The sequence below is a fragment of the Panicum hallii genome, chromosome 8, assembly GCF_002211085.1.
Source record: "Panicum hallii strain FIL2 chromosome 8, PHallii_v3.1, whole genome shotgun sequence".
Lineage (NCBI taxonomy): Eukaryota > Viridiplantae > Streptophyta > Magnoliopsida > Poales > Poaceae > Panicum > Panicum hallii.
The window spans coordinates 2116252-2126657 of NC_038049.1; the positions used below are offsets into that span (position 1 = coordinate 2116252).

Consider the following 10406-nt stretch of genomic DNA (forward strand, 5'->3'; position numbering starts at 1 on the left):
AGACTCTGCATTGTTCACCTAAGCGTTTAAAGACCGACAGGAAGGTAGATTTCATGGAAGTATAAGAAACATATCAATATATCGAAATCCTTTCTCCCAACTAAAGGGTACGACGGTATGATTTCATTATTCCATCTGCCATTTGGGTGGTATAATCTGACAACATCCAAACTGCACCATAGGGGTTTTAAATTGCAAAGCAAATCCTATGATATGACACCATAGGAAAAACTGCTCATTTTGCAAAGCTATAGGATTATACAAAGCCAACAAGTTTAGGCCTAGTCAAAAATCGGCAGAACATGCCCTTAGTAGACAAGCATAGGCACATAGGCTGCTTGTCTAATCGTCCAGCTCGATAATCTTCACCACCGATGAATCTCCCACCTTCTGGCAAACGACAACACGATCATGGGACTTGATTACACCAGAAGCTTTGCCATGGTCAAGAGCAACCTTCAGAACTGACTCATTTGTAGCGCTGGTAGATTCAGCCTGAAAGTCACAGTAAATCACCACCCAATCATAGTAATACTAATTTAACAGGTGAAATGCAATGAAGCGCAAGCTGTAAGAATCAGGATAGATGCTCCAAGATCCACAATAAAGAATTCAAGTCATTCATAGGTTTATTTTAGCCCTCTGTTGTAAGATGGATAGTCTACTAGGCTTGATACATTTTAGAACCAGTAAAAGCCCATGCCCCAATGTATTTCGGCTGGCTGTAGCTACTTTAGGCTGGCTGTAGCTGCAGCTGCATATGACAGCGGTTCAGCTGCAGGGATGAGCAGCTGCAGCTGCAAAAAAAGCAAAGCGGTTGGGGGTGTTTGTGCATCGTTGTGTGAGCAGAAGCATCAAGCATCTGGCTCCATTTTTTTGTCCATATATTTATTGCTGCTATTTTTTTAGTTGCTATAGCTGTCTTGGCAGCGCTGCGCTAGCTGCAACAGGTACTTTAGCTGCTGCAACAGCTGCAGCCACAGCCAGCCCATGCCCAAATGTATTTAGAGGTGAAAAAATTGCCAAATATAGTGCATACGGATGTTCACAATTCCTGTAGCCAATAAAAGATAGAAACTTACTGGATGGCGTGGATCAGCAAGCATTGGAAAGAGGCCTCTAACTATGAGTGATTGTCTTGCCTGCAGAAAAGAATGCAAAAATATGAGCTTACAGCTCCCAAAATGAGCATGTGCCTTTCTACAAAGTACAAAAAGGTGGGTATTCCCTACTATTTCCATAGAATGTCAACAAAGACATGCTTGTAATAGAACCAGAAGATTCCGCAGATAATACATCAGCAAACTAACTTGAGTCCAACAGAACTAAGAACAAGGGGAAACAAAGAACCAATGTCTATCGGATACAGCTTAAAACAAGTTAATTGCTGCAATTATGTGAACTGTTATTCCCTAGTATTGTATGCCATATATTGATATGCTGCTCCTCCACATTGACTTGTACAATGATATTAAATGTATGATGTCAACAAGAAAACCCTTGTAGGCCCAAAGATATATTTTTACAAAATTAATTATCTGCATGCCAATATTGGATATCCACAGATTCCACAGATATAGACATGTACTATGTCAGATAAAAACACAAGAGGAAAAGGCTGTTCACGTACTTCAAATGCACCAGTGAAACTCCACTTCAGTTGGTTTGTCTTTAGACGGGGGATGACCACAGATAGAACAGGCATGGAGGGTCTGTACTTGGCAATTAACCTGAAGACACAGATTATATGAGATTCATTTCTGTCAAACCACAAAGTTATACAAGGAATATTCATTTCTTTCTACCTTGCAGCGCGTCCAGAAGAGGTGAAGCAAATGATGACAGAAGCTTTAACTTTGATAGCAGCCCGTACCTAGAAAATAGTTTTCAGACTAAGAAATCCATGTTTTATAAAGATTTTGTGGTTCAACATCAACAAATGACAGAAAATGTTTCCCATGTGAACAGTAAACAGAAAATGGGGCCTGAGAGAAACGAAGATCTTACCGCAGAAGAAGCAATGGACTCCAAGTGGGTCATAGGCTCCCCAACATATTTCACAGTTCGCTTGTAGTACAAATCTTGATTAAAGACCTTCTCAGCCTGTGAAACAATTCATGAAAACAAGTCAGATGCAGAGTGAAAAAAGCATGAGATTTGAACTCAAGTACACTTATTGCACGTACAATCCATTAAACATAGAACTTGATAGAGTTTTCACCTCAGCACAAATTCTTCCCACTGTTGAAATAGTCTCAACTGGATATAAACCGCGGAGAGTCTCAGCACCAAGGAGAATGGCATCACTCCCTAAAATAAAAACAATTGGCTTTCGTGATTAAATTTGTTATAACAGACTGGTGCACAAATGAGCAGATGTATCAGACTATCAAAGCCCAAGTCTACCCAATATATTTCAGAAACAAATTAAAACTGACAACTTACCATCAAGAACAGCATTTGCAACATCAGTTGCCTCCGCACGAGTAGGCCTCAGGTTGTCAGTCATACTGTCCACAACACGAGTGACAACAGCAGGTTTTCCAGCCATGTTGCACTTGTGCAGAGCAGACTTTTGAAACAAAAAGACCTGTTGTACAGAGAGGTAAGGATCAAATACCAAATAAAATAGTTGTAACGTAGGGACAGTTATCGCATATTAAAATGTTGTCAAACGTGCATGAGAGCTGCACATCATTCATTATATTACAGGTTGGAGAGAAAAAATAGTCCATACAGTGCCCCTAGGGGCAAAGACAATTATTGCATCTTAAAATGAAATAAAGAAATTATGAGCTTCACATTGGAGACTATCACTAGAAGGTTATGCATATTGTCCATCTTCCCACAATAACTTAGGATTATGATCAGCTGGTACATGCATAAAACTCAAGTTGGTAACACAGTCAAAGTTCCAGACTTCTAGTGGTCAAGACCTCACTAGTGCAATTTCTAGACAAAATAATTGTGACCCACTTCAAGTCCATGTAGTGCTGTGTGTGGTAGTAGGAGCCCAAACACGAGGAGATTAATGAAGTAGCCCAAACACAAGGAGATTAATGAAGTAGCCCAAATACAAGGAGAGTGCTGACGTAGCCCAAACGCAGAGAGAGTGCTGAAGTAGCCCAAACGCAGAGAGAGTACTGAAGTAGCCCAAACGCAGAGAGAGTACTGAAGTTACAAGACGTGTATATGGCCACCATGCCTCAAAGGTTTGCTTTGGGTGAATTGGTTGGTGCATCAATCTCAACACTAGGATCCCCAAAATTAATATATCTAAAATAAGTGAGGTGCACTGCAAAAAAAGCTAGATGAGATAGACAACCTTCTCCGGTGGAAGATCAATTCCAAGGTTTCCTCTTGATAGAATGATACCATCCGCCTCAGCCAGTATTTCGTCAAAATGATTCAGGCCCTGTAGAGCAATAAGAGTGGATCGATGGTAAAACATACAATAGCTGGTTATAATAAGGTAAAAAGGTTATCGTGAAAATACCTCAACATTCTCAATTTTGGCAAAGATCTGAGTCTGGCTAAGATCACCCAATTTCGAGAGGAACTCCCGTGCCTGTGTTGTAAAGAACAAATATTGGCACTGTTGTCAACCTTCTTCTCAAGTATTGAATGCAAACAAACAGAAGATACTGTATTCAAATAAAGCATTGCTGGCTTTTTCATTGAAGAAACATAGATATTGCTTATAACTTAAGAGCACAACAATTAAAGAGGACAGACAGAATAAAGTGTCATTAGTGATCTACCTGCCGCACATCTTCTGCATGTCTTGTGTAAGACAAAGAGAGGAAGTCAATCTTATTCGGAGCACCCCATTTTCTGATAACCTGAAAGCAGTTCATGCCTATAAGTCTTAAGCTGGACTAGAGGACAGAGATGCAACTTTACAATAATAAATCTAGTTTAAGTTAAAAAAAACTTTATGCTGTTAAAGGGTGACATTCTAAACGAAATGAAAAGACACCAACACAACAGATACACAAGGATAAATAGATCACAATTTTAAGAGTGGTTCCTTACATCCTTATCCTCATCAGACAGCGTGGGTAAGTCAATATGAATCTGGGAGCAATGTAGTGTGAACAGTGACCCAGCCAAGGTAGCTGTGTTCTTGATTATACAAACCACATCATCTCCTTTAACTTCAGAAACCTACATCAAGCAGATGAGAGTTTTTGGTGTCACGAAACGCAGAAAGCAAACCAAATCCTTCTGATTGGCATGTGAAACAAACAAAATGCACTCATAGGTACAGCAATAAAAAAGGCTTTTATTACCTCCAACCAAACTGAAGTAGTCTCACTGCCGGTGAACAAGTATTGCCCCACAAATATTGTTGCACCTGGTGTCACAGCCTGCAAGAGGCAAAGATGATTTTGTTTCAATTCGACCTCTATGTGGAAAGGACACGCTAAAATTAAGGACATCATAGGGGCATAGCATGCAGAGCAAAAAGGAAAAAAAACAAATCTATACTAGATAGCTGGGGAATGATCTAGTAGCAGTTATAGCTCAGCGTAGAAGTAAACAGAACATTAGATACTAGATCCGAAAAGAAACAAAAAAGCATCAGCAAGCGCTAACCTTGGCAAGCCCAGAGAAGTTGATCGGCAGCAAGCTGGAGGAGGCTTCTTGGCCGCAATGAGGCGTGAGAACAACAGTCCCGTTCTCCTCAAGGGAGATCGGGGTCTCCCTCTTGTTCACCACCTGCAGCTCCGGGCCAACAGTATCGAGCATGACCTGCAAGCAAAGAAGGACTGGGCTGTCAGGTCCTCCAACAAGAGAGATTTACAGCTACGCCAGATGGCCGGAAGCGATTTGACACGACGGGAACAGGGCCACTTACGGCGCATAGCTTCTTGGTGGCCTTGATGGCGAGCTTGAGGTTCTCGAGCGTCTCCTGGTGGTATGCGGCGTCCCCCCACGAGAAATCGAACCGCGCAACTGGGCAGAGCAGGAGGGCGGGGAAAAATATCAGCTCTAATAAAGCACAAGAGCCTGAGACGCACGCGTCCCAGTTGAGCCGGGCAGGGCGTGGTGGCTACCGGACATGCCGGCCTTGAGGCAGGCGGAGATGGTGTCGACGGAGCGCGACTTGGGCCCCAGCGTCCCGACGATCTTCGTCATCGCCGGGAAGAAGCTCTGCTCGTTTTTCACGATCCATGAAAAAAAAAAGAGTCAGGGACGGATTGATCCGCGAGGCTAGGGTTCGCTAACCCCGCCCGAGTTCAGCGAATCTGAACAGAGCGAGCGGAGAGAGGACGGAGGAGGGGGATCCGCTGCGTACCGTCTTGGATGGCTCCAGGATGGAGGCCATCCGGATGGGCTCCTCGAGCAGCAGGTTCGTGGAATGCATCCTCGCCCGCGCTCCGGGTCAGATCGGGAGGGAGGAGGTGCGTGCGGGTGCTCGGAGACGGCGGCGGCTCCCCTCTTCCCCCTTCTTCTTCTCCAAGAATCGGCGGATGGCGAGTGCGTGCGCTGCCCCCCTCCGCTGCTCGCTCTTTAATTATCGTGGCAAATGAATCTAGTGCGCCAGCGGCATATGCTTCCGCGACTGCGAGGGCTTCCAAACCAGTGGTCCGCCGACGGGGAGACGGCGACACGCGCGTTGGTTTGGACGCTGGTTTTCCTTTCCCTTCCCCTTGGGCTGCCACATGTTTTGCCGACGTGGGCCCGGATGGCAGTGGGCCCCCTCCGGCTTCGGGGTTGACGAATTTCTCCTCGTGTTCCAAATTCTCTCTCTCTCTCTCTCTCTCTCTCTCTCTCTCTCTCTCTCTCTCTCTCTCTCTCTCTCTCTCTCTCTCTCTCTCTCGGTCAACTCGAGTCCCCACATGAATCCAAAAAAAAAAAGATCGAGCCCCCAAAACCCTCCCCCTTCGCGCTCCATTCTTGACCCCTTTTTTCCTCCTTTCTTTCTTCAAGTTTCAAGTTTTCAACCATGGCGTACTACTGAGTCACGCCATGCTCGTCTCGGCGCTGCCTGTCGCTAGCCGCTCGTTCTTTCTTCCAGTTCCAGACCATGGCTTGACGAACGACCGTCGGTCAGCGATCGTCCGGTCCGGGTCCGCCGTGATCGATTCTATTCTGCTTGGCCGGATTGCTCTGCTCCGTCTTCTAGAGCAAACACGTGGTCCAGAAAAGGATCGCATGGCAGGAACGCTGGTCGTCTGCCTCCTTCACGGTTGGCCGTTGGGTTCAGCAAGAGAAGAAACGCGGTTGTTAATCGTCAGCTGAAATAAATAAATGACACTCCAGTGTAAGCTATCCGTCACCGTCAGGAATGATGACGCGATTCTTTCCAGGATTCCAATTCCAATTCCTCCATCCTACTTTTCAAAACAAAGGAAAAAAATTCCTCCGTCCTACGATCAAAGCAGACTGCCTGTCCAAACAAGGCATTTTCTTTCTTTGGGTAGCTGATTCCAAGCAGGCAGGCATTTCACTGTTCGTCTGCTAGGTTGTAGATAGGTCCGTTCCCCGCGCAAAATGGCTTGCCAAACCTTTGGCAAAGAAGTAGAACAGAGCCTTGGTCGAGGGGTTAAGAGATTGTGGCATGCCATTGCCATGGACATCAACCAAGCCAGTGAGCCATATCCATGGACCATGAAACCCGCGCATCTCATTGCGTTAGCTGTTGGAGTAATGGGCTTGGCCCATTAAAAAATTTAAAGCCCACTATTAAATGCTAGGGAATCAATGGCTTAATTCCGTACCGGGAATTGAGGAGGATCTCAACCGACTTAAAAGGTGAACTTCGTGTACACTGCTTGTGAAGCCGGTAAGAGGAGGACGGTGAACCACACGCGCGCGCGCTCGCCTCGCCGAGCCGTGGCCGAGACCTGAGGCATCTCGCACCTAGCTTCAGGAGACCTCTCCCTTCTCCCTCAGTTGTTTTCTGCCATTCCCACCGCTAGTATTGCGCGCACAGTTCTAGCGAGAGCAGGGCCTCCGGAACCTCTGCTCGCTGAAGGTCCTGCACGGGTCATGAAATTGCTAGTAATATTTGGAATTAAAATATACCGAAAATTGCCTAGATTTCTAACATTCCAAAAACCTAATCTTGTTAATAGGCTTTCGGTATCTAGCTTTGCTGCATCAATCAAACCACCACCTTTTGATGGTTCAAATTACAAACGTTGGCAAGAGCGGTTTATACTGTGGTTAACACTATCGAGAGCGATCCATGTGAAAGAGGGTAAGCCTGAACAATTCTCTCCAGAGGAAGGGAGTGCGTTCGATGAGGCTGATATCCTCTTTCGAGGCTTGATCATTAGTGTTCTCGGTGATAACCTGGTGGATTCTTATATCCGGCTGCCAACTGGCAAAGCGTTGTGGGATGCTCTTGAGGCTCAATATGGAGTATCTGACGCTGGTAGTGAGTTGTATATTATGGAGCAGTTCCTTGAGTACAGGATGGTCGAAGACCGTTCTGTAGTGGAACAGGCTCATGAGATACATACTCTGGCAAAATATCTCAAAAATTGCAGCAAAGAGTCCCCATGTGTGTTATCCAATAAGTTTGTGGCCGGAGGTATAATCTCTAAGCTGCCACCTTCTTGGAGGGACTTTGCTACTTCTCTAAAACACAAGAGACAGGAGTTCACCATAGATGGACTCATAGGGACTCTTGATGTTGAGGAGAAGGCGAGAGCAAAGGACATACGTGGGAAAGGAGTTGTTGGTGCTTCCAGTGCCAATCTTGTTCAGAAGAACAACTCCCACAAGAATAAGAAAAAACCACCGCAGAGCCAAAGACTAAGCCGACAACTACTTTTAAGAAGAAGAAGAAGAAGGGAGCTTGCTATGTGTGCGCTAGTACGGAACACTTTGCTGGAAAGTGTTCGAACCGCAAAGGCAATAACTCCGCCAACATGGTCATTAGCGAGCCTGGAGAAACATCGGGGTACGATAATTTATTACCTACTGTTCTTTCAGTCTTTGGTTCACCCGAGTGGTGGGTAGACACTGGCGCTAATATTCATGTTTGTGCTAATGCTTCTTTGTTCTCTTCTTACCAGACCGGCGGGACTTCCTCCTTGCTGATGGGGAACGGATCGCATGCGCGTGTTCTTGGTGTTGGTATGGTAAATCTGAAGTTTACTTCAGGGAAGACCGTGCAGCTGAAGAACGTGCAGCATGTCCCCACCATCAAGAAGAATTTAGTCAGCGGCTCTCTACTGTGTAGAGATGGTTTCAAATTAGTCTTTGAGTCCAATAAATGTATCTTGTCTAAGTTTGGTACTTTTGTTGGAAAAGGTTATGAAAGCGGAGGCTTGTTCCGTCTTTCTTTGTCAGATGTTTGTAATGAAGTTGCATACAATGTTATTAACATTGATGAAACAAATGTTTGGCATTCGAGTCTTTGTCACGTTAATTTTGGTTGTATGATGCGCTTAGCTAATTTGAGTTTAATTCCAAAGTTCGCTTTTGTCAAAAATTCTAAGTGTCATGTATGTGTTGAATCAAAACAAACTCGTAAGCCTCATAAGACCGCGGAGGCAAGGAGCTTGGCACCCTTAAAATTAATTCATTCCGATTTGTGCGAAATGAATGGAGTATTGACAAAAAGTGGTAAAAAATATTTCATGACTTTGATTGATGATAGTACTAGATTTTGTTACATCTATTTGTTGAAGTCAAAAGATGAAGCTTTACACTACTTTAAAATCTATAAAGCTGAAGTAGAAAACCAACTTGAGAAAAAGATCAAAAGAGTTAGGTCAGATCGTGGTGGCGAGTATTTCTCAAATTTATTTACTTTATTCTGCGAGGAACATGGTATTATTCATGAGAGGACGCCTCCTTATTCACCTCAATCAAATGGGGTTGCCGAAAGAAAGAACCGCACTCTAACGGATTTGGTTAACGCCATGTTAGATACAGCGGGACTTTCCAAGGAATGGTGGGGTGAGGCTATATTGATTGCATGTCATGTCCTAAACCGTGTTCCTACAAAGAATAAAGAGATAACTCCATTCGAGGAATGGAAGAAGAAAAGGCCAACACTGTCATACTTACGTACATGGGGTTGTTTGGCAAAAGTGAGTGTGCCAATAACCAAGAAACGTAAGCTTGGACCTAAAACTGTGGATTGTATCTTTCTAGATTATGCTATTCATAGCGTTGGATATAGATTTTTAATAGTGAAATCTGGAGTACCTGACATGCATGTTGGTACTATAATGGAATTCAGAGATGCTACATTTTTTGAAAATATTTTTCCCATGAGAGATGAAACAAGTTCATCTAGGCAAGAGTTCATCGAGGATGATGGCTCTGTTGAGCCGATAGAACACAATGAACATACACTTGTAGAAAATCCTGAGGAGGATAACAATGATGCTCCGAGAAAGAGCAAGAGACAAAAGACTGTAAAGTCTTTTGGTGATGATTTTATTGTATACCTCATAGATGATACACCCAGAACCATTGAAGAGGCATATTCATCTCCTGATGCTGACTATTGGAAGGAAGCAGTAAGGAGTGAGATAGATTCTATTATGTCTAATGGAACCTGGGAGGTCGTTGAACGTCCTTATGGATGTAAACCGGTTGGATGCAAGTGGGTGTTCAAGAAAAAGTTTAGGCCAGATGGTACTATTGAAAAGTATAAGGCTAGGCTTGTGGCCAAGGGTTATACCCAAAAAGAAGGAGAAGATTTCTTTGACACTTATTCACCCGTTGCCCGATTGACCACAATTCGAGTGTTACTTTCCCTGGCAGCCTCTTATGGTCTTTTCGTTAATCAGATGGACGTTAAGACGGCTTTCCTCAATGGAGAGTTAGAAGAGGAGATCTATATAGATCAGCCGGATGGGTTTGTATCAAAGGGTCAAGAAGGAATGGTTTGTAAGTTGTTAAAATCTTTATATGGTCTCAAGCAAGCGCCTAAGCAGTGGCATGAAAAGTTTGATAGAACTTTGACCTCTGCTGGCTTTGTTGTGAACGAAGCTGACAGATGTGTGTACTATCGCTATGGTGGAGCTGAAGGAGTGATTTTGTGCTTGTATGTGGATGACATACTGATCTTTGGCACTAGCCTTAATGTGATTAAGGAAGTCAAAGAGTTTTTATCTCAAAATTTTGAGATGAAGGATCTGGGAGAAGCTGATGTTATCCTTAATATAAAACTGGTAAAAGAGATTAATGGTGGGGTGATTCTTACACGGTCTCACTATATGGAGAAGGTGTTAAGTCGCTTTGATTATAGCGACTATAAACCTGTCTCAACACCATATGATGCCAGTTTAATTCTTAGAAAGAACAAAAGGATAATGCGAGATCAGCTGAGATATTCTCAGATCATTGGTTCATTAATATATTTAGCGAGCGCTACAAGACCTGACATCTCGTTTGCTGTAAACAAACTGAGCCGGTTTGTTTCAAACCCG

General features: G+C 43.9%; 1 protein-coding gene across 1 annotated transcript; it reads right to left on the minus strand.

The window, feature by feature from the left end:
• Positions 1-71: 71 nt before the first annotated feature.
• On the minus strand, positions 72-5579 carry LOC112902345 (pyruvate kinase 1, cytosolic-like). The gene is made up of 16 exons (XM_025971378.1): positions 5303-5579; positions 5061-5157; positions 4862-4959; positions 4600-4755; positions 4293-4370; positions 4036-4167; positions 3762-3842; positions 3497-3568; positions 3326-3415; positions 2446-2590; positions 2222-2310; positions 2008-2103; positions 1806-1873; positions 1631-1730; positions 1083-1142; positions 72-495 (listed from the first exon to the last, which is right to left on the minus strand). The coding sequence occupies exons 1-16, from the start codon at positions 5369-5371 to the stop codon at positions 343-345; spliced, it is 1584 nt and encodes a 527-aa protein (XP_025827163.1). The 5' UTR covers positions 5372-5579; the 3' UTR covers positions 72-342.
• Positions 5580-10406: the final 4827 nt, after the last annotated feature.

Coding starts and splice junctions, on each gene's coding strand:
- LOC112902345 (XM_025971378.1), bottom strand. CDS start 5,371: ATGCATTCCACGAACCTGCTGCTCGAGGAGCCCATCCGGATGGCCTCC. Junction 5,158..5,302: donor TCCTGGAGCCATCCAAGACG/GTACGCAGCGGA, acceptor AAAAACGAGCAG/AGCTTCTTCCCGGCGATGAC. Junction 496..1,082: donor TTGCTGATCCACGCCATCCA/GTAAGTTTCTAT, acceptor TGTGACTTTCAG/GCTGAATCTACCAGCGCTAC.